This window comes from Choloepus didactylus, chromosome 21, assembly GCF_015220235.1.
Source record: "Choloepus didactylus isolate mChoDid1 chromosome 21, mChoDid1.pri, whole genome shotgun sequence".
Taxonomy (NCBI): domain Eukaryota; kingdom Metazoa; phylum Chordata; class Mammalia; order Pilosa; family Megalonychidae; genus Choloepus; species Choloepus didactylus.
This window is the reverse complement of record NC_051327.1, coordinates 20,315,956-20,341,994: the sequence shown is the minus strand read 5'-3', so window position 1 is coordinate 20,341,994 and position 26,039 is coordinate 20,315,956. Positions and strand designations below refer to the sequence as shown.

Here is a 26,039-nt window from a genome sequence, read left to right as displayed (position 1 = left end):
CCGTTGTGCCCGAGCTTTCTCATCAGCATTACTGACTTCTCCCCAGGTCCTGGGTCTTCTGACACCATCGGGAGCTGGGCCGTGGGTGCCGCTCCATGGAGAGCAGGTGCCAGGAGCCTGCTCTGTGCTCACCTCTGCGAGGTTCAGGAGTGAACCAGGCACGTCTCTGCCTTAGAAGGTCTTAGAACTCCCAGCTGTCTTTTCATGAGCACCCAGGCTCTGCTAATCTGGACGGTTATCGCTCCACCTGGATCACAACCTGGCAACAGACATTCTTCTTATCCCAGATAAGGAGGTGGAGCAGTAATTGTCCATACCCCACAGGAGTAGCTAATCCAAGTTTCTAGAACTCGGGGCTCCTAGAGAGGACGTGCAGGTGCCACGACAGCAAGCTGGCTGTCCCTGACCACACAGGCCACCCCTCTGCTCCTGCTGGGGGTGGTGCACCCCAGCTTGTCCAGCCACAAACGTTGTATTCATCCTTCAAATGACATCGTTCTGAGTTCCCCCCAAGCCACTGGCACCCCTTGGTGCTGCCTACATAATTTCTCCTGTCATCAACAGTTACATTCTTGATGGTGTTTGCAGCTTCCCTGTGTCCCTGTCTAGGCCCCAGAAGCTGTGACTGGTTCACATCTGTTCCAAAAGTGCCTGGCACTGGAGGCTTGCGCTGTTGGCAATGTCTTTGTTGAATGAGGCTTAAGTAGGCCAAGGTCTGGGTAGGCTGTTGTGGGGAGCTTAAGGGAGACACAGAGCATGGTGGGAGTCTAAGAGAGAGAGGGAAGAATGGGGAGAGGGGAGGGGAGGGAGAGAGAGAGAGAGTGGGGTAGGGGGAGAGTCCAACTGGCTGAGGCCAGGAGGTGCTCCAGGCCTTACAGATTTCAGCGGGCAGGATGTGTTGGGGGTGGGTGATGGAGGTGGACAACCTAATTAAGAAAAGCAGACAAAGAAGAGAACGTGCTCAAGGACGGGGGGTCCAGCTTGGACTACTTGGACACAAATACATTTGCGGCAGAGAGAAGACCTTGAACTCCAGCCTGGGGAGCCCCCTGGCCCCGCAGGCGGCGGGAAGCTGATGAACCTCTGGCAGTGGAGGCTGCGCCTACGGAGAGGCCCTTGTGGCAGGTGACACGAGTGGGGTGGGGGGCTCGCTCAGCCTTTCGTTCACTCGACAGTCCCTTCCACAGCTGCCCCAGCACCGAGGATGAGTGGTGGGTGCCGTGCCTCCTTTGCTCCTTCGCTTATAACCAGCTGGGGTAAACACCAGAAACCAGACGCAATGAGGAAGGTGGCAGGGCTCTGGGAGCTGATGGGCAGCTCAGTGCACAGCCCCAGGGGGAGGTGAGGGGCCCCGGCCTCGGCCGCGGGGAGGACAGGGACGTGGTCCCCTCCGATGAAGCCCTCTTGATCACACACTTAGAAAATGGATCCGCAGGGGATGCCTGTCTGGGTTAGGATGACCAGGCCGGGGCATGGCTTCCATCCAGGTGGATGGGGCAGAACTGAATTTCTTGTCCAAACTGACTCTAAGGAGCCTCCTAATAGAAGGACGGATAAAAAGACAGGTCATTTACAATCCCTTGTTCTCCTGGGGCTTTCAAGCCTTGAAGAAGATGAATTTCCATGCTCCCACTCTCTAACCCCCAGCTGCAGCCTTCCTGGGTGGGGGGTTGGGGGACGAAGGGTGCAGGGAAGGAGGAGAGGGGCATCCGGAAAATGGGTGCCAGGCCTCACAGGACATCAGCAAGAGCTAACACTTATCAAGCACATACTGTGTAACCAGGTGAATGGATTTTCTCATTTAAACCTTATGTATGGGATGGATGATTATTGCACTGTATCACAGAGGGGAAACCGAGGCCCCAGGAGGCCACGTGGTGGATCCCAGGAGCCCCAGAACCGGGGTCTGAAGACACAGCTGGTGCCAGTACCACACTGCTTCACATTGCTTCACTGATCTCCCACCACATCTGTCCAGGGCACCCCATTTATGACGCACTCCACCAAGCCTCCTGGGAAGTAGGGATTTACAGGCTGCACTGTGTCCCCACCCTGATGCTCCCACTCCCTGTGATGGCTCTTCGGGGGATCTGGGGTCCTCACCGAGTGCAGTCAAGGAGAATAAAGCCAAGATCCACTCCAGTTCAGGTCCTGACCCCAGAAGGAGAAACATAAATATGTGCTGGCTGGATAGATAGACAGGCAGATGAATGAATGAATGAATGAATGAATGAATAAATGAAAGAAAGATTACCTGGCTGAACTGGGGTTTGACCCAATTGAGCTTCTCAGACACCAGGATTTAATTGACCTTCAAAGATTCACAGAAAGTAAACAGACTCTTCTTTGGATAAATAAGAATAAATACTTCTAGATAAAGTGCTGGAGGATGAAAAGTTGGAAAGATTGCTGAGATATTTTTGAGATAATAAAATGAAAACAGCACTTTAGTGCCAAATAAGATCAAATTGAGATGTAAGCCTAACTGCAGTATGAAAAGCAAGAAATGCAGCTGTAACCCTGGAGAAATCTGTCTTCAGCCACCTTGACCACCATGTTTTTGGGATCCTATTTAATTCAAGATTAATTAGGAAATCTCCAGTTGGCTTGAAGTCAGATAATCTTGAAGCTAGATTGACTTTGGAGACTCCTTATCCAGGCCCCGGGCTCGTCTTTACCCCAGTTCAGGAGTATCATGCTCAGAGGAGCCTATCCCAGGCACCATCTTCTATTCAGGGCCTACAAAGAAGGTTCTGGCAGTGGCCAGCTCGAAGGAGCCCCTCCCTGGGATGACCCTGCAGAATTCCAAGGGTCTCCGGGGCAAGGGGCTATTTCTGGGCCCAGGCTGTGTGTCCATGTTTGGTCTTCAAGGAGCACACAGTGAACTTCCTCCATCTGCCAATGCTTCATCCACATCCTCCTGGGAGGACACTGATCCCCCTCCTCCACAGAGGCAAACAACAGCTGGGAATGTGGCTTCCGGAACAAGCCAGGAAGGACCCTCCAGCCACCACCCTGGGTTGGAAAACTGAAAGGAGCCTTTTGAGACACATCTCTCTGGAACTTGTTCCTTTTCTCCTAAAAAAAAAAAAATCTCAGATAATAAAAATGCTACTCACTGAAAAAAATTCAGGCAACAACAATAAGTTTAAAGAAGGTTTAAAAGGAAATCACCTGAAATCCCACCCCTATAGCTAATTGGCGTGACCACCTGCTCAGCATCCTTTCTGACAGCACTCTGTGTATCTGCTCCCCAAGATGCCATTTTGCAAAAATGGGGTTGAGCTGTTCTATAATAACTCAACAGCAGGTTGTGGGCATTGCTCCAAGCCAACAAAAATGGACATACATTGTCAGTTTAAAAATTATTCCATTGTAGGGAGGTACCACAATTTATTTAAATAATCCCCGCATGATGGGCATTTAGGTTCGGTCCAGATTTTCATTCTCAACGTTTCATTCTCAAAGTTTGATTCGTTTGGCCACTCCAAGAGCGCTTTCCTGTATGATCACCCCTTCTGCCACCCACTGCCTTCTATGAAATCCGAGGGCTCTTGAGCATCCCCACAAGGTGCCCCAAGAGGTGGGGACACTCGAACCCACAGTTTATAAGATTTCACCTGCCTGCTGTGTGGTCAAGCTGGGAATTGAATCTACTTTTCAATTTCTAGAAACAGTGATTTTTCCATCACAACACGAGTACTTCCCAACAGACAGGTGGGCTGTGGCTCCATTGGAGGAGAGCAGCAGGCAAGGAAGGTTTTTATGATAACAATGATGCTAGGTATCCTTTACTGAGCACCAACTGTATCCCAGCCATACTGTCTCTAGAATTTACACAAAGTAGATAATGTCCCAGTGACACAGATGCAAAGGCAGAGGCCAGGCGGCTGCTGAAGCACCACCATCAGGCAGTGTGCAAGAACAGCAGGATCCGTGGGAATGGGTTAAAATGCAGATTCCTGGGCCCCCTCCCCCAAAGATTCTGAGTTGGAAGATCTAGGGTGTGGCCTGGGAGTTTGCATTCTAACAAGCTCCAGTGGCGATCCCAGTGCCCAGACCGCACACCCCAGGTAGAGGGCCCCTGCTCTCACTTGACCGTGACAGGAGTCCGTGGACCCGTTCTCCCAAGTGGTGAGGAGCTGTGGGGAAACCAGCTTGCAGCCTGGTGTCAGGACCCACCAGAAGGATCTGCCAAGGATGTGGGGGAAGCCTTGAGGTCAAAGGCCCTGGATCCAAGACAGGGGCTCCCCATGACCCCAGTCTGGAATGGCTGTCCTCATCGAGGTGGCATCATGTGGGAGGATTTCTGACCCGGAGCCAATGCTGGAGGTGAGGAAGAATGAGACTACACCACTGCTCTGTTATGGCCCCCCATCAGCACCCCATCCCACCCACGGACTCCAGGATCTGCCGCCCTCCACCCACCCCAGCTCCCTCCGCTCCAGGCACTCGCAGCCACGGGACTCTGCACTGGCCGCCCCTCGGCCCAGACGGCCTCCTCGGGGGCCCTTGTGCCTCCCTCCCTGATTCCAGTCGGTCCCCACCAAAGGTCACCTTCTCGGAGAGCCCCGCTGCAAAGCGCAAGGCCCTGCCCATACTCCCTGACCCCCTTCCCTGCTCTGTGGTCCCCCAGCACTCACTCAGCACCGTTGGACAGGTCCTGCATTTTATTTATTGTCCATCTCCCTGTTCCAGAAAGGAAGCCCCTGAAGGGCAGGATGTTTGTCAGCTTTGTTTAGTGCAGAGAACAGTGCTGGGAACGGAATAGGCACTCCATGGAAGGGAGAGAAGGAGGGAAAGATGAGAGAGGAAGAGAAGGAGGGGGGAGGGAGGAAGGGCAGACTTTGTGGGGCTGCTAAAAAGGTCTCCCAAAGAGCTGAGGCTTGAGCCTGGAACGGGCAGTGACCGGTAAGGGGCTACTCCAGGGCCCAGGGTGGGAGGAAGACGCAGCAGCCCCAAGCTTGTCTCCACCTGGGTTCCAGAGTCTGAACACCCTGAAGGCCTGGGTCCAGCTCCTCCTGGCCCCTGGAAAGCCTAACAATAACCTACACAGCTAACCCCAGTGGCATGTGGAGCTGGGAGGGGTGGGAGAGGCAACGGGATGCTCTCATGGGGCTGGGGGGTGGGAGTCAGGCTGCTGCCTCTGCTGAGGACATGACCCTGCAGACACCCGTGGAACCACTGCGGAAAATCTGAGACATGAGAAATAGATTCCTGGTCTCTTTCCCGCCCCTCCCACGGCCCCGGAGCAAAGTTATTGGAACTCCCAGCAACCACGGCACCAGTGCTTTGCCTCACTCAGAGGGGCCCACTGTGCTCCAGGAAAGTGGCCCAGAAGAGAAGCAGAAATTAGTGGAATTGGAATTTCTTGGGGTTTCCATTCTGAGTCATTTGAGGGCATGCTTAACATGCAGACAACATATTGCAGATTAAAAAGCATCTTCAAGAGAAGCCACAGACCAGGAGAAAATACTGACAAACCACATATTTGACAGTGGCCTTGTAGCTACAATATATAAAGAACTCTCAAAATTCAATAATAAGAAAACAAATCATCTGATATAATAAAACAAAATGGGCAAAAGATATGAACAGCCACATCACCAAAGAAGATAAGCAAGTAAAAATGTGTTCAACACCATTAATCATTAGGGAAATGAAAACTAAAAAGCATTTTCAAGTCCATAACCCCACTTGATCACTTCTTCAATTTTAGCAGTGATTATTATCATTTCCATTTTATAGTGAAGAAATGGAGGTAAGGTGACTTGTCCAAGTTCAGAACTAAGACTCCCAGCCATGGAATGCTTTCAACCTGGGAGGATTCCAGGGCCTTAGAAGGTTCTAGAAGCCGACACTTAGCATCCAATGGGACAACGACACCATTTCCCATTTTAGGCAAGGAGAGAAGACACCCCCCCACACACACACACACATACTCCCCCCACCATCATGGATGACAGGCCACCCTCATAAGCAGCAGGACCTAGCTCAGGGCTCTGTGGGTATTCAGTGAATGTGTCAAGAGAGTGACTTAAATGGCCTGTGGCCCTCCCACAGCTGGAGCTTAGCCTCATAGGAAACGGGCCTCTCTCAGGGGCAGCTGGTACCTGCCCAGGGCCTGCACCCAGTAAGAATTCTCCAGCGTCAGCTTCCTGGCTCTGCATCTGGACAGGGGTCCCATTTACTTCGACAAACATTGACTGAGGACCCGGTTCCATCTCTGGCCTGGGCCCTGGTCATAGGGTGGAGGTGGGGCCCTCCAAGGGCACTGAGTCCAGTGGCCCTCAGGCTGGCTGAAGGGACCCTCCACCCTCAGCCCTTCCCCAGTTCCCTGGACCCCCTCTCCCACAATAGTGCTCACCGGTGCTTCCCCACCAGAGGCAAGAAGGGAGTGGCACAAACTCTTAAAGGCAGAGAAAGTGCCCAGTTCATTTTATATCTTCCCTGTATATAGTAAAGGTCATAGTCTGGAGCTCAACAAGGAAGGAAGGAAAGCAGGGAAGAGGGGAGGGGAGGAGGGAGACGGGAACCCCGGAGCTGGCAGGCTCAGTTCCTGCGCTGGCTGTCTGGGGGTCCTGGACGTGGCTGCCAGAGCGAGTCCGATCTCAACAACACCCCGCACATGGATCTGGCTTTCATTCATTCAGCAGCTATGTATTGATCATCTCATATGTGCCAGATACTGTACGTATGTAACCTCGTTTCATTCTCATAAAAACCCTTTTTGTTAAGTACCACTGTTATCACCATTTTATAGACAAGAAAATCGAGGCCCAGAGAAGCCACAGAGATATTAGGGTCAAAGCTGGGATTCAGACCACGGATCCTGGTTTCAAAGTCCAGGCTCTTGGGCCACCACCCTCTACCACCTCCCACTGAAGAGGCCAGGCCAAGCCCCTGCCCTCACCACATTTACATTCCAGGGAGCAAAAGAGCCAAGAAATCACTTCATCGATAGATAGTGCATTGTCAGATAGGGGTGAGGGCGAGAAAGAAAACCAGAGCCATGTCTTAGATGCTGACTCGCTGTGTGCTTTGGGCAAATTGCTTCCCCACTCTGAGCCTCTGGTCTCTCATCTGCTAAAAGGAGGTCATAGCACATCTGCCCCACCTACCTGCCCAGTTGTTGGAAGGATCAAAATGAGCTAATGAGCACAGGGAACCTGGTTTTTACCGTTCTACCCTCACTAACCCATCATTCCAGGGAAATTTTCCCCCAGGATTTGACCTTTTTTGCTTTCTTTGAAGGACACCACTAAATTTCCTACTGATGATGCCTTTAAAGCAAATGATTCCAAGTCCAATGTGTCTCTTACGGTGTTTTTAAGGGCAGAGAACATTGCATGCACCCACACACTCTTGGGAGTTAATAGTCATCTGACAATTACTTTGACAGTCTCTGACAGCAGAGCCCTGGGCCTGCTGGAAATTTCTAGAATGCTGACCATCAAAAGCCTCCCCAGGAGATCAAGGGGTAGCTCTTGCCACACTGGGCAGGGAGTAGGATGTCCTACATTTGCCACTCCAGGTCCATTTCTTGCCCTTTGCCACCCCCTTCTGTGTTCCCGGACGCCAGTCTCCAGGGGCGACAGCCTGGATCCCACCCTCTGGTTTCTGGTTGTGCTGGGAGGAGACAGGCAAGCAGGAGGGGCTGTAGTTCCTTCTCAACGGCTCCTGCTCGCATTAGCCAGAGGATGACAGTCCTGCGGGGGCAGGCTGTGGGTGGAGGCCCTGAGGATGACTCCAGGCCCCAGCTGCTAGGGGAGGGCCCTCACTGACAGCTTCTGCCCAGTATCAGAATCGAGACCTCACCACAAAGGCCCCAGGGAAAGTGGGGGTGTGGGGAGGCCTCCTCCCCTGCCTTACTCAGAGCAGCTCCACTTTTATCTGTTTATAAATCAGACTTCTGCAGAAGGATCTGCTCATAAGAAAGTTCTGCTGCTAAAGAAATCAGCACCCTCCCTGTTTGGCATCAGAACGGACAAGATGCAGGCTGTGGGGAGTGACACTTTGGCAGGCAGGCCCAGAGCCTCTGACAACAGCTGTGCTTGGAGGCCATCTCATCTCATCTTACTTTACCTATGGGGAAACTGAGACCCAGCAGGTGTGACGTTTTCAGAGAAGACAGAGCAGATTCTTGGTGAAGGGTCTGTGTCACGATTGCTTACGAAGATGATTCTTTGTTACTGGATTCCAGTTGTCAGAGTACAGTAATATGTTTCCAAGGGATGTCTGTAAAAATCACAGGATAATAGAAAGCATTTGAAAAACATGCATGCACACGAAATAGGTTCTTTGGATCTAACATAGCTGTTCCCCAGGCCCAAATGCAGAGACAAGAAAGGAAACCAGTCCTTGGCCCTCGTGGGCTCCTTTTCTTTTAAGTACACTGACATTCACGGCAGCTTACAATGGCCAAAAGGTGGACGCACCCCGAGTATCGGCAACAGGTGAATGGGGTCTGTCCACACAATGGAATATTACTCAGCCATTAAAAGGAGTGCGATTCTGATCCACACGACAATGTGGGCAAACTTCAAAGACATCCAGTTGAGTGAAATAAATCAGAGAAAAGGACAGATATTGCATCCCTCCACTTACAGGAAATATCTAGAATAAGCAAATTCATAGAGACAGAGTATATTAGAGGTTACCAGGGGCTGGAGGGAGGGGTGGAATGGAGAGTTATTGCTTAATGGGACAGAGTTCACTTGGGAGGATGAAAAAGTTTGGGTCATGGATGGTGGTGACAGTAGCACAACATGGAGAATGTGATTAATACCACTGTATTGTACATTCGGAGGTAAAGTGGCAACTTCTGTGTTATATACATATATATATGTTACCATAATAAAAAAAAATATTTTTTTAAAAAAAGAGTGAACTGGGGACCTGGGAGTAGAGATGGGGGTGATGGCAGAGCCAGAAGAAACAATCTCCCTGCAAATCCAGAGGCCCTCTCCAGGCTGAGCACAGCATGGGACCTCACAGGGACCACTTGTCCAGTCACCCATTTTGCATACGGGCAAAGCAAGCCTGGAGCAGGCAGGGACTTGCTCAAGGCCACGCAGTGTCGGGGATAGAAGTGGGGGGCGCACAGTGTCTGCTGGCGGGGGTGGGCCGGAGGGGGCCTGGCCAGACTCGGAGTGAGGAGTCCAGGCTGGCCCGGGCCTGAGTGTGGGGAAGGGCAAAGTCGTCAACCCACCGGTCATCTGGGCCCTTCTGGGCTGGTGGCTTTGTGCACGGTGACCCGGGTCTTCCTCCTGGAGGGCCAGCCCCTCCCGAGGGCAGTTGTCACTTTAAGAGGTAAACTCATTAGCCAGCTGTTCTATTTCTGCCCGCAGCCCGCACCGCTGGGCTGAGGCCATCAGTTTCTCCACAGGGACTCCAGGAAGGAGGGGAACGCCTTGGTCCCCCCAAGGGACCTGGAGTGTCCAGCCAGGCCCTGAAAGGCTGGGCCAGCTGGGCTGCTGGAGCCCTAAGGGGATCTTTTCTTTTTTAAGGTTCTGCTGGCTCAGACCTGTTGGGCAGGTATAAAAGGGGGTGGCCAGGCTCTGCCAGACACCCAGTCTCTTCCAGTGGTCTCAGGTAGGTACCATGGGCGTGCTGGGGGAGGTGGGAAGGGGGCAGTGGCTCCCTGGAGGAGAACTGGGAGCACCCACTTGCGAGATTAGCAAGGGGACCAAGCAAGGGGTGAACCTTCCTAGAGCACCCGCCTGCCCCAGGGCTGCAGAGGTGGCCTCTCGTCCAGCCCCCCAAGTGCCCTGTGCCGGAGACAGGTGAGCTGCAGGGCCTCACCCAGTGATTCACGGCAAGACAGGGGCAGCTGGGATTCGAACCCAGACCACCCCCCTTCCACAGCCTTCCACGGAGGAGTGGCGGGGGCTGGATTCCCACGGGGCTGCAATCCCAGCCCTGCCCTTCCCACACACGCCCTGAACCCCTGAGCTGGGGTCTTCCCTCCGAGCACCTTTTAGCTTGTGCGCTCTCCGAGCTGAACTGTTTAGATGTTAGATGTTTTAAATCACGAGTTTGGGCTCGTGATTTAAAAAAGTGGGTCTTGCTCATCAAAGACGCCTGGGAAGAGCTGTTATCTGGGGGTACAGAAGTGGTTTGGGGGCAGAGGGGTCTGGGAGGCTTTAAATGACTGAGCAGGAGCTTGGTGGCCGCTGAGCGGGGTGGATCCTGCCACCAGGCCACGACGACCACGCCAAGGCTCCTTCGCTAGCTGTTCACAGAGGAACCACCCTTAACAAAATACAAACAGCCTCCCTGGAATAAACAAAGGAGAATTTCTTCCCACTCACCGCCTCCCCCTACTCCATTAGAACAATTTAGAAAGGAATCCAGCCCTCAGACGTGGGCCGTGTTTTCTTTAATGGCAAGTCTAGCGCATTTTAATGTGACTTTGCTGATATTTGCGTTTCTCTTTCATGTGGATTTTGCGCTTGTCTCCCTGGTGACTCCTGTCTCTGTTAAAGTGGAACCAGGAAAATGAGACGGCAGAAAAACAATGCAATCGAGCCATCAGGGGCAAGAAATGATAAAAAGGAAGGTCTATGTTGCGCAATCATAGCTTCCAGAAGGTGGGAGGTAGGAAGGGAGAGGTGGCTGAGCTGCCCAAGGTGGCTCAATCTCCAGGAAGCTGGAGAAGGAGAGTCTGGGCCACACAGAACCTGGGACTCCCGGCCCAGTGCTCCCCGATGCCAGGCCACAGGAGGATTTAGGCAGGCTCTTAACCTGGGGCTCAGGGGTCTCGAACAATTCCCTCGTGATTTTTCATTACCTTTAACTGAAAAGGATCATTTTCTTCCCCTTTTGACACAGACAACAAGTCACTGTGGTTTTAGCGATCCCTGCGACTTTGTCAGCGATGGAAATGGCTGATATTTTCGCATAATGTTACAATTGTTGCCCATATCTCAAAATACTGCTCATTCTCAATGTGGCTTCACAGTTACCGACATTGTTAGACCTGCTGCTTGATCGTGCTACTGAATGCATTAGTGCAGAAGCACAGATATTATCATCTCATGCATTTTTAATATTTCGATAATTATATTTTAATGTCATTTGTTTCCTTGGTAATCCTGTGCATTTTAGGACTGGAATTTAAAACATTTTTTCCCCAGGAGGACCACAGGCATCAGCAGACTGCCAAAGGGGTCCCTGGCCCCTGAAGCTACAGCACCCCCCACTTTCTCCTTCTTTAGTTCTTGCTTCGGGGGAGGGGAACCCAGGTTCCAACCAGAATTCTCGAAGCTGGACCCCAAAGGGAAATGGCAGCCAGAGGAGAAAGATATGGTTTTGCTGCCACTATTTGTCATGTCAGCTGGTGGAGCCAGTTCCCAAGGATACAGACAGGGTCACGGTCCACGGCTGGGTTACTTAAAGGTGGAGTCTGTGCTTTCCAGCCTTGAGAACACACCTTTGACAAAGGGGCTCAGAACCGGATCCTTCCCGAGCCTTCGGGAAGGTCTTTCACTCCCAAGATGAACTGGGAGACCCTTCTCTCTTTGCTCCCTTGAGCCCCCAGTTCCCCTCCTTCTGGGTGGTTTTGTGAAACTGTCTGAGTTTGGAAGTAGAAGGTCTTGACCCCACATTGGCCTTTTTGTGGGAGGGGTAATCCTTTAACCCAGACAATCATCTTGTATCAGGGACTCTTTCGGCATCAAGCAAAGCCTGTGGACCCTTACTCGGGTTAGGGTTTTTAAATGCGTAAAATAAAATTCTCAAGGTAACAAAGGAAACCAATGGCATTAAAATACATTTATCAACATATTTTAAAAAGACCAATTATATGATATGGTGATAGCAAGTTTACTTCTTTAGGAATACATTTAAATAACAAGATCCAAGAGTCTAATAAGACCATTATTTCAAAGTTGGGATAAAAGTAAACAATATTTTGCAATGTCTGTGACCACACCAAAGCATTAGGAGAATAGCCCTGATTTCCACTGGGGATGAGCCACAGGCGATGCTCATACTACTGCAATTTGTCACCTTCTGGCAAAGCCAAGTGAAAACCAAGAGGTGATAGTTTTTCCCTCCAGTTTCTCGGACCCTGGTTGAAAACCCTTGCTATCATCTCTCTTGGCCTTAGCTTCCTCCTCCATAAAACTGGGCGTGACAATCCCTACCTCACAGCCTTAGAGTAAGGTATTTATGAGATGACAGAGGCCAAAGCATCCCATGGACAGTAGGGGGTGCACAACTGTGAGGAGTTATTAGGGCACCTCTATTCTAATGGCCCCAAGACATCGCAAGTGAGCGGAGAGAAGACACCCCCACCTTTCTCGGGGCCCTTACTCCTGCCTCTACCCCGGGCCTGGCAGCCTTTCCTTGCTTCCCTCCTCAGCACCAAGGGAGGTCCTGGTTCCTGCCCCCGGCTCCTTCCTGCTCCTCCCTCAGCTACGCCGTGATGCCCGGTGGGTACAAAGGAGAATGTGGGGACGATGTGGACCCCATGCCTTTCCTGGTACCCCCCGAGAAGGAGAGGATCGAGGCCATGAACAAGCCCTATGACATCAAGAGGTCCTGCTGGGTCAAAGACGAGAAGGAGGGCTTCATCGCTGGGGAGATTCAGTCTGAACAGGGTGACCAAGTCACTGTGAAGGCAATCAACAACCAGGTGAGTGGGGAATGATCTCCAGGGTGAAGCTGAGCTTGGGATTGGGTGGATGCTTGGGCCTCAGTGGTACACGCTTCTGCTCAAGAGGCAGGGTGGCAAAAAGCACAGGTGCTTCTGAGTCACGCATGCTGAGTTCAAGTCCAGACTCTACTACACCCAAGCTGTGTGGCCTTGAGCAAGACACGTACCCTCTCTGAACTTAGGCTCCATCACAATAAACATTCCACCCAGAGAGGACCCAGGAAAGCACTTTGCACTCACTAAAACAGAACACACATGTAAGAGATTGTCATGAGTGTTACTTATATAAATTCCAAACAGCTACCACATGGAATCTATTTTTTCTTTCTTTTTTTAATTAAAAAAAATTGTGGTGTTACATATATAATGTAAAATTTCCATTATAACCATTTCTGAGTATACAATTCAGTGGCATTAATTACACTTACAATGTTGTGCTACCATCACCACCATCCATGACCAAAACTACTTCATCACCCCAACAGAAGCTCTGCACTCATTAAACAATAACTCTCCCTTTTCCGGGCCCCCTAGTAACCTCTAATCTACTTTCTGTCTCTATGAATTTGCTTATTCTGGATATTTCATATAAGTGGAATCAGACAATATTTGTCCTTTTGTGTCTGGGTGCTTTCACTCAGCATAGTGTTTTCAAGGGTCATCCATGATGTAGCTTGGATCAGCCCTTCATTCCTTTTTATGGCTGAATAATATTCCATTGCACGGCTAGACCTCATTTTGTTTATCCATTCATCTGTTGGTGGACATTTGGGTTGTTTCCAGAATCTATTTTCTAAGAGTGAGCATGAGCATCCCACCCAGTAGTAGACTCACTTCTGTGTTCAATGGCCCACGATGGCACAAGGAAGGAGAGACAGTGGGACACCACTGGTCACCTGGGCAAGCTCTTCAGCTGCCTGAGCCACAGACCTTCTACCTGCAAGGCAGTGGCAAGCTGGAGCTGCCTCATCCCAGGTCACGAGAGCCCAACAGTAAACAGGGGCTTTGCAGCCGGGTGTTAAAACTTTGGTAGCTTGATATCAACCACAGTGGAAATAATTACACCATGGAAATTGGCAAGCACTACAAACTCGAGAGTGGTTTGCCAGCATTCTACTCTCTTTGCCGGTCTACACTGTGTCCAGCCATGAGGCCTGACTTTGATAGAGTGGGTAGAAATTTTGGTTTATTAAACCCCTGCTCTATGGCAGACCCCTGATACTTTGTTTAATCCTTTCAACCACCTTATGTAGTAGGATTTATTGACCCCATATACCAGAGAAGGAAAAATAAGGATCAAGGGGACTTTAGCTCACAAAGGTAACAAGTGATGGATGGGCTTGGACCTCAAACCCACCTGGTCTGGCTCAAACGCCCGTGCCCGCCCTACCACAGCATGCAGCTCTCCCTGATAGGCTGCGAAGGGGGCGCGGGAAGTTAGTCCTTTGTTCATTTCACTAATAAGAGAAGTGAAATTATTACTGAAGACCTTCCTATTATTAGAACCTACAGCAGTTCTGCTTCCCTTCATGCCTCTCTGCTAGGGGAGTGGCAGGAGAGAGAGGTGGTTGTAGTTGGGTTAAAGTGGGTTTGAGCTTGAAAGTCCAGCTTCATTCCCAGGAGAACTGCAACAATGCAAGGAATGGTGGGTAATGGGAGTGAAGCTCCAGAGACCCCATTTGGGATGCAGATTTCGGGAAAACACTTAATTTCTTTGAGCATCTGTAGTAGGCAAGCCAGCCATTCAGGTGTGGGAGAGAAAAGATTAAGCCTGGGTTGCTGACTCACCTGGCACCTAAGATAAAGGCCTCTTTTCTGCTCAAGCTGAGAAGTTATTTGTATGTGGGTGAGGCCCAGAGATCTGGAAACTACCAGAAATGGACTCCGAGTAAAGCCCAATTTGACTTAACCGGGGTGTGGCGTCTATTACTGGATGGATTTTCCAGAACTCAAGATTTCAAACTATGTGCTTATCGTACTCATAAATTATTAAAAGTCCCAGAAATCCCCTTATGTATTTGAGCCTCAAATCTCAGGCTGTAGTCAGTTCCAGGATATGTTTCCTGATTCTATGTCTTAAGTTTTGTTCCAAGATGCGGAAACTTAAGAGCTGGCACTGGTTTTTGTTTACTGCTGAAGAGAGTGGGGTGCAGAGAGTTGGAGTGATTTGCTTCGGACAGGAGCTCTGGACTCAATGCATTGCTATTTTCACTCTAATGAATCTACTGCTGGTCACTCATTTTGTTTCATTTTTTTCTTGTTTGCCTGCTTGCTTTCAATTTTATCCTTCAAGATGGTTTGGTGGGAGCAAGGGGGAATGTCTTTAAAAAAAATGGAGACGTTTATTGCTATTTTGAAAACACCTATAGTAGTTTCCTAGGGTGTTTGTAACAAAGTACCGCAAATTTGATGGTTAAAAATAACAGAGATTTATTGTCCCACAGTTTTGGAGTTTTGGAGTCTTTAGGGTTCTGGTCGTGGCTTGCTGGCAACCAATGGCCTTCTTTGGCTTGTGGCATAACTCAATCTCTGCCTCCATTATCACTGGGTCATCCCCTCTCTGTCTGGGTCCAATTCTTCCTTTCTTATAAGGACACCGGTTATATTGGATTAGGGCCCACCCTGATCCAGTCTGGCCTCATCCAAGTAGGATTTACGAAGTTCCTGTTTAGAAATGAGTTCACACCCACAGGACTGGGATTTAGTGCTAGAACATGTCTTTGGGGGGTGGGGTTGGGTGGTGCATGATTCAGTCTACCACATGTAGGGAGGGGGCTTCGTAGCTTACAACATGGTTTAACCTGACCTCACTTAGGTGCATGTAATTACCCCAGCAACAGGCCAAGGAGGCTATTGTGGTCCCTACTTCACTTGGGGCCCACGTGGCTGTAGAAGTCCCTTCCCATCCCAAGTTGTACAGTGGGCCAAGGCTGGACCGAGTCAGGCCCACCAGATGCCTGACCCCAGCTCCAGTGCTTCAAAGAACTTCAGGACTTCAGAGAAAGCATGGAGCCCTGAGCCAGGTGCTGCAGGAGCTGGGACAGCACTATTTCCTAATGGGTGTGTTAATGTATCTTGACCTCCTAGACGCTCACCATGAAGAAGGATGATATCCAGCAGATGAACCCCCCCAAATTCTACCAGGTCAATGACATGGCAGACATGACCTTCTTGAACGAGGCCAGTGTCCTGAACAACTTGCGCCAGCGCTACAGCTGCATGAGGATCTATGTGAGTGCCGGGGTGGGGGTGGGGGCTGCAGCCCTTTGGTCCTGCTCCCACTTAGCACGTGAAACAATTTTGGCTTGGAAAAGGGCATGGAGGCCATGTTTCTGACAAGTTAGACTCTCCACGCTAAAGCTTTCAGCATCTCAATGTTGATATCATCAATGGACAGCTGAAACATCTTCTATCGAGGCTGTCACCAGAAGTCTTCCTCCCCACCCCACTCCCCAAAACTCTCCCATCAAAACATGATTTCCCCTAATGATTCATATGGCCTTAGAAGTCCCTCCCTGTCCATCCACACACCCATCCACCCACCTATCCATCCATCCATCCATCCATCCATCCATCCATCCATTCAACAAACATTAGCACTGTGCTAAGCATGGGGCTCAAATATTCGAGGCCCAAACATGAGAAAATGGGATTTAAATGCAGCATAAGGGACTTAGGAAGGACTTAGGAAGGAAGTTCAGTTTCTGTTTGTTGGAGGTGATGGGTGAAGCATGTTCTAATCAGTCCCCCAAGCCTAAGACATAAGGACACTTTCCTGAAGGTGTTGATGGTTAAACTCCAAAATGGGTTGTATAAGGAAGTTTTGGTGTTTGCATCTTTGGATGCCTTTATGAAAAAGGAAAGATTCTCATCTGGTAGGAACAGGTGAGACGGGGCCTAATACCAAGGTCAGGGGCTCACTGGGGAATTTTCCCTCCCTGGGTTTATGATTAGAGCCAAAATGGCAGGATTCCTTCCCTCAACCTACTTTAATACTATTTTGGTTCTGGATTCAAGTTCCTACCTGAACCATGGGCCTAGGCAGTGCTAGAAAGTCTCTGGAAAGCTCTTGGAGACATTTGGTAGACCTGGAGGCCTCAGTGGACCTTGGGTTGGCCAAGAGCCACGTCCATTCCTGCTGACCTGGAGCCTGGGCTAAAAATGTGTGTGTGGACTTGACGGCCAAGCTCAGGGCTGTGACTTGCTTGGGCCGCTCTGCAGCCAAGCCCTTCCTCTCCGCGGGTATCCACACCACATCTTTGGGCTGAGAAGGAACTTCTGAACTCTGTGGGGTATGGACTGTGGGACCAAGGCAGGGGGGTCACCTCTTAAATTGAAGTACCTTTGGATGAACCACTGTTTGAACAACTCCGGCAGGCAGAGGTTGCCCCATAGCCCCAAAGACTTCCCTCTCATGTCTCTCTTGCAAGGGTGGGGTTGTATGTGCCTCCCCTTTGCATTGCGGTCACAACAGGGGCCTAACTGGCTTCCAGACTGCTGGCTGTCCTGCTCCACCCCCTGCTAAGACAGGGCTGGAGGGAAATAGTGACTGGGTGCCCGAGTCCCCAGATGAGACACCTGTGCATCATACTCTTAACTTGCTAAGTAGGTTTTCGTCATCTTTTCTTTGTTTTTCTTTCTTCAGATTGCTTCCTGTTTAATAAGGTTCCTTTTGAAAACTCAACCTATTACAGCTATGCTAAAGAAAAGCTGCAGGGAGGGGGTGTTTATTACCACTTGGACAAAAGAGGAAGGTGTAAAGTTGGATTGAAGAGGGGCATATAGTAGGAACATCAACATGAGTGACCATTAAGGGTCAAGGAGTTTGGGACCCAGTGAATGGGTCCATTTGATTCTGCCATTTCTTGCCCTCCCTTTTTCACGTCTCTCAGATAATTTATTTTGCCACTTCGTGAGTTTTTCTGTCCTTTTTTTCCTTTTTAATTGGATAATTTCCTTTAAAAATTGTTTTGGTTTTTTGTTTTTGTTTTTTTACTAAGTGGTCAATGATATGTTTTGATCAACTTCAAACAGAGATGGGATTGGGGAAAAATACTGGTTCTGTGAAAATACCCCCTTTCTCCATTAGTGACATGCTCATTCAGCTCTTATCTTTATATTCCAGTAAGTTGTTTTGTTCTCACTGTTTAACAAAAAACAACAACATAAAAAGTCCTTGCATACCTTGTTCGATTGGAGAATTTTAATGTTTTTCATTTATCATTGTAAAACCGAGGACAATTTTATAACTTTTTTGCGTGTAGCTGTTACATGTAGGACAATCTGTCTTTAAGTATGGATAAATGACTCTAAAAGAAATGAGTCCTAGATAGTTTTCCCTTCAAGTCCAGCGTCTTGTTGTTTAAATACACTTCTTGTTTTTTTTTTTAAAAAAAAGGCCTTGGGGTGAAAAGAGAAACTCGTTCTTTTTTTAAGAGTAAATCAAACCCAGCTGCCACCAGTAGGGGTCTGTGATCTGTCCATACAGTAGAGGACCCTGCAGCCAATAAAACAACCACGGGATCTCTCTGTGAACTTTTATGGGGAAAATTTTTCTATTAAATAGGAAAAACAAGGTATAGAACACTATTATAGAATATTATCTTTTGTTTTCAAAACAGAGAGGAGATGAGAATGCATCTCTAGATTTGTTTGTACATGCATCAAAAAACATGGAAAATACATACGAAACCAACCTTGGTGTTTACCTGCGGGAAGAGGGTTGCGGACTGAAAGCAGATTTTAACTATGGATATGTCCACACCAATGACTGTATTACCTATTTAAATAGTTAAGGCCAAAGAAAATGAAGCAAATATATGCTAAAGAGAAAATTAATTTTGCTTAATTAATAGAGACTCTGGCATCAATTTTGCCCCCAGAATGAACAGTATCGGATCTTTCCAGGCTGCTCCAGGATAAGGCACTGAGGCCCAGAGGGGGCTGAGGGAAGGCGGCTGGGGAAGAGGGCACCATGAGGAAAGGCCAGCTAACCATCTTCCTTCCCTCCTGTTAGACCTACTCAGGCTTATTCTGCGTGACCATCAATCCCTACAAATGGCTGCCCATCTACGGGGCCCGCGTGGCCAACATGTACAAAGGCAAGAAACGCACGGAGATGCCACCCCACCTCTTCTCCATTTCCGACAATGCCTACCACGACATGCTCATGGGTGCGTGCAGGTGGGGTCCATGGGGGCTGGTGCAGCTGACAACATGCCTTCCTTTGCCACTCCAGTCACACTAGAACCATGCACTACTCAATCCCAGCTCTGACCCTGCACCACCAGTTGATGTTCTTTGTTAAATGTTGAGAGGCAGGGGCGGCATGAAATGTTAATTCCAGGTACCAGTGCTCGGTAAATCTACTGAGCATGTGCTAAGTGCCTGCCCTGCCTCACGCCATAGCACATTTCAGCATTACAGAAACAGGTGATGCCAAGTTAAGTACCAAAATTGGTATTGGTGCCCTAGGCTGCTGCAACAAAGTACCACAAACTGGATGACTTGAAACAACAGAAATTTTTTCTCTCACAATTTTGGAGGCCAGAAGTCCAAACTCATGGGGCCAGCAGGGTTGGTTCCTTCTGGAGGCTCTGAGGGAGAATCTGTTCTGGGCCTGTCTCCTCACTTCTGGGGGTTGCCGGCATTCCATGGCGTTCCTTGGCTCATAGACTCATCACCCCAACCTCTGCCTCTGTCTTCACATGCCACGCTCCTCTCTGTGTCAGTGTCCAAGTTTCTCTCTTCTTCTCAAGATGCCAGTCATACTGGATTTAGGGCCCACCATAATCCAGGATGACCCCATCTTAATGCAATTACATCTGCAAAACCCGATTTCCAAATAAGGTCACACTCACAGGTACCGGGTGCACATGGATTTTGTGGGGACTCTATTTGACTGTGTACAGTCCCCTCCCCCAAAATTCACATTCTTCCCACATGCAAAATAGATGCACCCCATCCCCAAATCCCCCAAAGTCTTACCCCATTACTGCCTTAACTCTAAATGCAAAAATTTCATTCAAATATAATCAACTCAATAACTTTCAAATCTTATCATCGAAATCAGGTATGGTCCATCCTGGGGCAAAATTCTTCTCCATCCACAGACCTGTGAAACTAGAAAACAAGTTATCTGCTTCCAAAATACAATGGCGGGACTGGTATAGGAGAGAGATTCCCATTCGGAAGGGAGGAAATGGAAAGAAAAGGGGTTACTGGTCTAAAGCAAGTATGCAACCCAATGGGACAAATTTCATGAGGTTTCAAGGCTAGAGAGTCATTCTCTATGGCTCATAGTTCATTTAAGCATCATGAAAACATGTGATGCAGAGTTAAGTAACTTGTCTAGAATGCAAATCAACTCTCCTAATCATTACCTGTACTATCTCTGCCGTACGGTATGGTAGTCCCATTATGAGATTTTTATCACTGTTTCTCATTATGCTGTTTATGGCCAGGTAGCGTTATGGCCAAAGAGACCAGGCCAACTGAAATGGTGTGGTTGATAAATTCTTGGTCCTTTCTGCAAGGAAGTACTCCGTAGTTACAGATTCTGGGTTTTCGGCCTTAGGGTGCACCATGGCCACTCTCAAGCTGGTGGGCTACAGGGGAGAGTTCCTTTGCTTGGAGTGTTGACAAACATGTGGTTTTAAGTATTTCCTAAATCTGTCTTCCTATCTCCGCTTCCTTCCCTGCAGACCGTGAAAATCAGTCTATGCTAATCACGTAAGTATCTCTTGCGTCTTTCAGTCTGTATTCATATAATTAGCACGATTTCTTACATATATAATTAAGCCTCCTTGTGATTAATTGGCGGTACTTTGTATGGAACTCTGCAGGCAGTGAGTGGGCTTAGCAGGACCAGTATATCTGCATCTGCTAAACTGATGGTGAGGCCTTAATGGCCCCAAGTCGTCCCCACCTGCCTGTCTGTCCAGTCATCGTCCAGCCCGTGCCTCTCCATTGCTTTGCTTCTCTGTGGCCTATTGGCCTCTTCCTGCTTTACTCGTCTGCTCCCATTTTTCAACCTGCAGTGGAGAATCTGGTGCTGGCAAGACTGAGAACACGAAGAAGGTTATCCAGTACTTTGCCAATATCGGAGGAACTGGCAAACAGTCCCTGGATAGTAAGGTACTGCTGGCAGGGCAGACTCGGGGTCTGTAACTCCTGCCCTTGGCTCCCCAGTCCGTTCCGTTCTGAAGGGTTCTTGTGGCAGGCTCCGCAGAGCTCAATGGGTCTTCCACCATTCTGTGAGTTGGGGATGTTTTCTAGACAATGAAGCCAAGGCTTAGGGAGCAGCGACCTGGGTGCGGCTGCCAAGGGAGAATCCCACAGGATGGTTCCACTGCCCAGGCCGTGTCTGCCTCCAGAAGGCCAGGCCACAGAACCGCTTGTGTCTGGGCAGAGGAGATACGGGATGGGGATATGGGGGCAACCAGCATTGGCTGGAGCCCACTGCAGCTGTGAAAAACTGACAAAGGGAAAGGAGCACTCCGGAAGAAGGCCAAGGATGCACAGGGAAGGGTTTTCGGCCTTGCTCGGCAGTCTCTGAACCCATACCAATGTAGGAAAACAACAGCTAAGAATCAAGGCTGAGGATCCACCGGGGTCCCTGGCCACCTCCCGATATCACAGGCCACAAGGGCCAGGCCCTCCTCCCAGGTCACCATACGGTCCCCTCCAGTCCTGCCTGCCCCCCCTCCCCCAGGGCTGTTTGAAATCCCCGGGGTCCTGGGTTCCTGGGTGGCAGCCCACCAGCCCTCTGACCTTCTGTTTCTTTCCGGGTCAGGGGTCCTTGGAGGATCAAATCATCCAGGCAAACCCCGTGCTGGAGGCCTTTGGGAACGCCAAGACAATCAGGAACAACAACTCCTCCCGCTTCGTAAGTGCTGGCAGCCGCAAACGCACACCCCTGGGGGAGGTAGAACAGGTGTTGTCACCCCACTCCCAAGTAAAGAAACAGGCTGCTTCGGCACTCAGATGGGATGAGGAAAGTCAGGGCATCTCCTTCCCAAGGCTTTTTAAAGGGGATCAGCCAAACAAAATCCACTGCGGCATTTAGACTGAGGGGACTTAAGGCGGAGACTCAGGATGCAGGCGACCGAGGGGCCAGGAGATGAGCCAGGGGGCCACAGTGAGACAAAGGTTAGCGACAGCAAGAACTGTGCCCACGCCCAGGCTGGGAGGGCGTGGGAGAGATGCCGTCCCTGGGCCAGGGAGGGTCCTGACGCCAGCCCAGACAGGATAATGGGAGATGGAGTCAGCACCACCCGAGGGGCCGCCTGAGGAGGAGAAATGCCCCAGCTTTTTCAACCTGACCCCCAAGTCTCCTGTGGGGGCTCCCGATGGGATCCTAGGAAAACAGAGCTGGGCTGGGGGTCTGGGAGGAGGTGGGGGCAGTTGAGGAACAGAGATCCAGGACTGGTCCAGATAGAGATACAGCCAATTCTCGTTCACGGTGGTCACAGTCTACAAAATCATCTTGAGCACTGAGTTAAGGAAGACTGAACTGCTGCTTCCGGAGGAAATACAGGGCTACGTTCCCATGAGCCTCTGGTCACACTATTTTCATCAACTGATCAGTAACATTACCTTGTTTTATATGTGTTTCTGTTTAAAAACTCCCTATTTAATATGCATTGTGGGTTCATCAACATGGAACTCACAGCCAACAGTGCTATAGCTCGTGCCTAGACAAAGCTTATCGAACACACAGATTTTCTCTGTAGGGCACATCACAGCCTTTTTTGCTGGACAACACTCAGCCACGACACTTGGGGGCCATTTTAAACAGCAAAGTCACCAACGAAAAGCACAAAATTGCAAAACACATGGCACTAAAAAGACCATGAAAAGGACACGTGTTTAGAGCAGGAGAGCCCAAACGAGAAGGCAACGCGTCACCTTGTTCAAACTCAGCTGGGAACATGCAGGTTGAGTGACTCAAACTTGTCGCCACAACGCACATGTCTGCAAATGACCATGAAAGTGCCGTGAGGATCGATTTGGGGGTTAAATAAATTTTAGCGAGTGGGTGAATTCACAAATATGGAATCCATGAATAATGAGGACCAACTGTATAGAGATTTCTGTTTCCAGGGGAGTTTATTTGTGGTTCTGCCAGAAGTCAAGGAGCAGACAGCTCTTGGTAAGACCTGGTAGGGTGCAAAACCCGCCCACATACACACCCAGCTGGCTGGCCCGGTTATCCCCACGCCTGGACTCGAAGCAGAATTCAAAAGGGTCTCTGCCCCTCTTGCTGAGCACTCTTCTCCCCTACAAATGCCCCAAACCTACAGGCTACTCCGTAGACCCTACATTTAGCTCAAGACCTGTCAATCCCCTTCTCTCCCCACCTGTGTGGGAAATCCACAGCTCCACAATAGTTGCAGCTGCCTTAGAATTCAGGGGGGCTGTGAGTGATCTGCAGCCAAATCTGGGCCACCTATTGCCCTAAAGCCACACATTTCCTCTCTGGCCAACCTTCCCCTCTCCCCGCTGCTCAGGGCAAGTTCATCCGGATCCACTTCGGAACCACAGGCAAACTGGCAGGAGCTGACATCGAGAGCTGTAAGTCAGGTCCCTTCTGGAGGATTGTGCATCATTTGGGAGATCCCAGTGCAAAATGAAAAAGCAGAACCCCTCGTTCCAAGGGCATCCCTCTGAGGACATTCCCCTTGGGGACTGTAGGTCTGGACCCCCACTGGCTGTTGCATTGGGCTTTCTGGAGAGCGAGGCCCTCCTTCCCATGGAGCCCCGTGCTCTGGCAAGGTCTACACATCTGCATCTTTCCATATTCTTTTCCAGATCTCTTAGAGAAATCCCGTGTCATCTCACAGCAAGCAGCCGAGAGAAGCTACCACATTTTCTACCAGATTCTCTCTAACAAGAAACCTGAACTTGTCGGTAAAGATCTCTGTATCCGTCTGCCTGCCCTGTCACTCACTTTTCCTCTCTTTACAATAGTGACAGAATTCCCACGTGCAAAGAATCTCATGGAACCTCTGCCGTTGTGTGTGAATCCCTTTGGTTTAGAGGGATGGGAATGGGTGACGGGGAACTTTCTCAAACAGTTTCATGAGGGTCAGCACCATGGTTGGCCCATTTTGCAGATGGGGCTTTGGGAGGGGTATTAGATGCCTGCAACTCACAGCTGAGACGGACCTGGGATATGGGGCTTTAACCCCCTGTACCTCGGACCTGCAACTTCCGGGCCTGACACTGAGACAGCAGCGAGGGGTTCAGCCCAGGACCACACAGACAGCCCTGCTGGCACCTGGATGTGAAGGAGCCACGAGCGCCCCTGGGTAGACACAGCCTAGACAGGGTGCTCAGCTTGGTGAGCAGGGCACACTCGTCTGCTCAGCTGGGTGCCCTTGTGCAGGGCCCAACCTGCTCAACTGTCCATGGCAGACCTGTTCAGGATGTATTATGGGAGGAACTCTGCTTAGCCTAGCCAGAGATCAGGGCATTGGTCACCACCCCCCAGCCCACAGGTGGGTTTTACTGGCATTGGACACAGAGTATTTTTTAACGTAAAAATCCAATTTCCTGGTTTCTCTTGGAATAAGAGATCCGGGTTTACCCTCCCACAGGGCCCTAGTCAGGGTGGCTGAGTGGTGGCGGCCCCTTTGGATGGAGCTCGGGCCCTCCTGTTCACCACACTCCCCACCAAGCTCTATTGCCTCCCTGACTTCAGTACAGAGTGGCAGCTGCCACTTATCTTCCTTCTCTATTATAGTTTTTCTCTATAATAGAGATGGAATGAAAGGGAAAATATTTCTTGGACCCACCTCTTTTTCAATTTCAAAAGCACAAAGATAGACCAAGAGGGGCATACATTTCAAGAAAAATAAGAGTGAGCATATTTCTTCGTGCAAGTGACAACATTCCCGTGTGTATTGTATGAAAGTGATTATGTCGTCCCACTGAAGTCGAGTTGTAACTGTGCTTTGGAGTGCAACCTACTGTTTGTGGGAGAGAGGAGGGAGAAGGATAGGAATTCATGTATTCCAAAAATTTCTATGGGATGCCCACTGGGGACCAGGTACTGAGCCAAGTGGTAGAGACATAGCCGAGTTCCTGCAACCCTCTTGCCCCTCCACAGCTGTGATCCCGTTTGAGTCCCTCCATGATTCGGGGTGATCCCAGCGGGCAGGGACCATGTCCTGTTCAGCTCTGTCAGCCCCATGGTGCCTGCCTTTGTGCCACTTGGAAGGCATTTCAAGATGACGAAAACCGAAAAAGAAGAAAACCACCCATCACCAAGCTGCTAACCTGCTTTCCTTCTTGTGGCAGAGAGTTTGCTGCTGGTCCCCAACCCCAAGCAGTACCACTGGGTGAGCCAGGGCGTCACCGTGGTGGACAACATGGACGATGGCGAGGAGCTGCAGATCACAGACGTGAGTTGGGGGTGGGGGGTAGGCAGAAGCCGGGGAGAGCCATGCATGGCCACCAGCCTTGGCAGCCTGGCCCAGATTCTTCCCCAGAGACTTCTAGGGTTGGAGTTGGCACCTAACCCAAGCCTGTAGCATCAGGGTTTCTCCTTGCAGAGTTGAACTAGAATTCCATGGGGACTGGAGAGGCCACTGAGTGCATGCAGTGTTCCATCTCCCTGCCCCAGCTAGATGTGACCCTCACAGCCTCGGTCCCCATTGCAATTGCTCGCTCTCCTCCTATGGCACTGGGCACCTCTGGCTTCCATTAGGATACCCGTGTACGAGGCTCTCTCTCCTCTCTGACAACAGACTCGATTCCTGATTCCTCTTTGACTGCCCCTCCCCCAGTATCTAGCATGAAGCCTTAACAATAACGATGACAGTAGTAACAATAATAATAATGCTTCACATTTATCAAGCACTTCTGTGTGTCAAGCCCTGAGCTAAAGATTTTACACATCATTCTGACTTGCCATCCCCACAACCACCTAGCTTAGTTTCCTTTGGTTGCAGTAACCTGTACCACTAACTGGGGGGCTTCAAACAACAGACATTTATTTTCTCATGCTTCTGGAGGCTAGAAGTTCAAAATCAAGGTGCCCCAAGGCTCTAGAACATTCTCTCCCAAGGCTCTAGAACGAAATCTTTCCTTGCCTCCTCCCAGCTTCTGGTGGTGGCTGGCCATCCTTGGCATTCTTTGATCTGCAGCTGCATCACCCAGTCCCTGCTTCCGTCTCCCCCTGGCCTTCTCCCTGTGTGTCTGCCTCTGGGTCCCTCCTCCTTTTCTTATAAAGACGTAATCATGTTGGGTTAAGGGCCCCCTACTCCAGTGTGACCTCATCTTCACTAATTCCATCTGCCATGACCCTATTTCCAAATAAGCTCCCATTCTGAGGTCCTGGGAGTTAGCACTTGAACATATCTTCTGGGAGAAC

General features: G+C 50.0%; 2 protein-coding genes across 2 annotated transcripts in view; one reads left to right on the top strand and one right to left on the bottom strand.

The window, feature by feature from the left end:
• KPNA7 (karyopherin subunit alpha 7) overlaps positions 1-26,039 on the bottom strand; it is a 124,558-nt gene that overhangs the window by 38,686 nt on the left and 59,833 nt on the right. The window contains exon 3 of the mRNA XM_037814919.1: positions 8,086-8,238. The gene's annotated coding sequence lies outside the window, so the exon portion shown is untranslated. The remainder of the gene's footprint in view (positions 1-8,085; positions 8,239-26,039) is intronic.
• The window catches only part of LOC119517801 (myosin-16), a 62,955-nt gene continuing 46,392 nt past the window's right edge, over positions 9,477-26,039 (top strand). The window contains exons 1-10 of the mRNA XM_037814808.1: positions 9,477-9,594; positions 12,368-12,640; positions 15,749-15,892; positions 18,678-18,834; positions 20,365-20,392; positions 20,701-20,797; positions 21,456-21,548; positions 23,173-23,236; positions 23,474-23,572; positions 24,965-25,068. Coding sequence (XP_037670736.1) covers positions 12,431-12,640; positions 15,749-15,892; positions 18,678-18,834; positions 20,365-20,392; positions 20,701-20,797; positions 21,456-21,548; positions 23,173-23,236; positions 23,474-23,572; positions 24,965-25,068 — 996 coding nt within the window. The 5' untranslated portion in view covers positions 9,477-9,594; positions 12,368-12,430. The remainder of the gene's footprint in view (positions 9,595-12,367; positions 12,641-15,748; positions 15,893-18,677; positions 18,835-20,364; positions 20,393-20,700; positions 20,798-21,455; positions 21,549-23,172; positions 23,237-23,473; positions 23,573-24,964; positions 25,069-26,039) is intronic.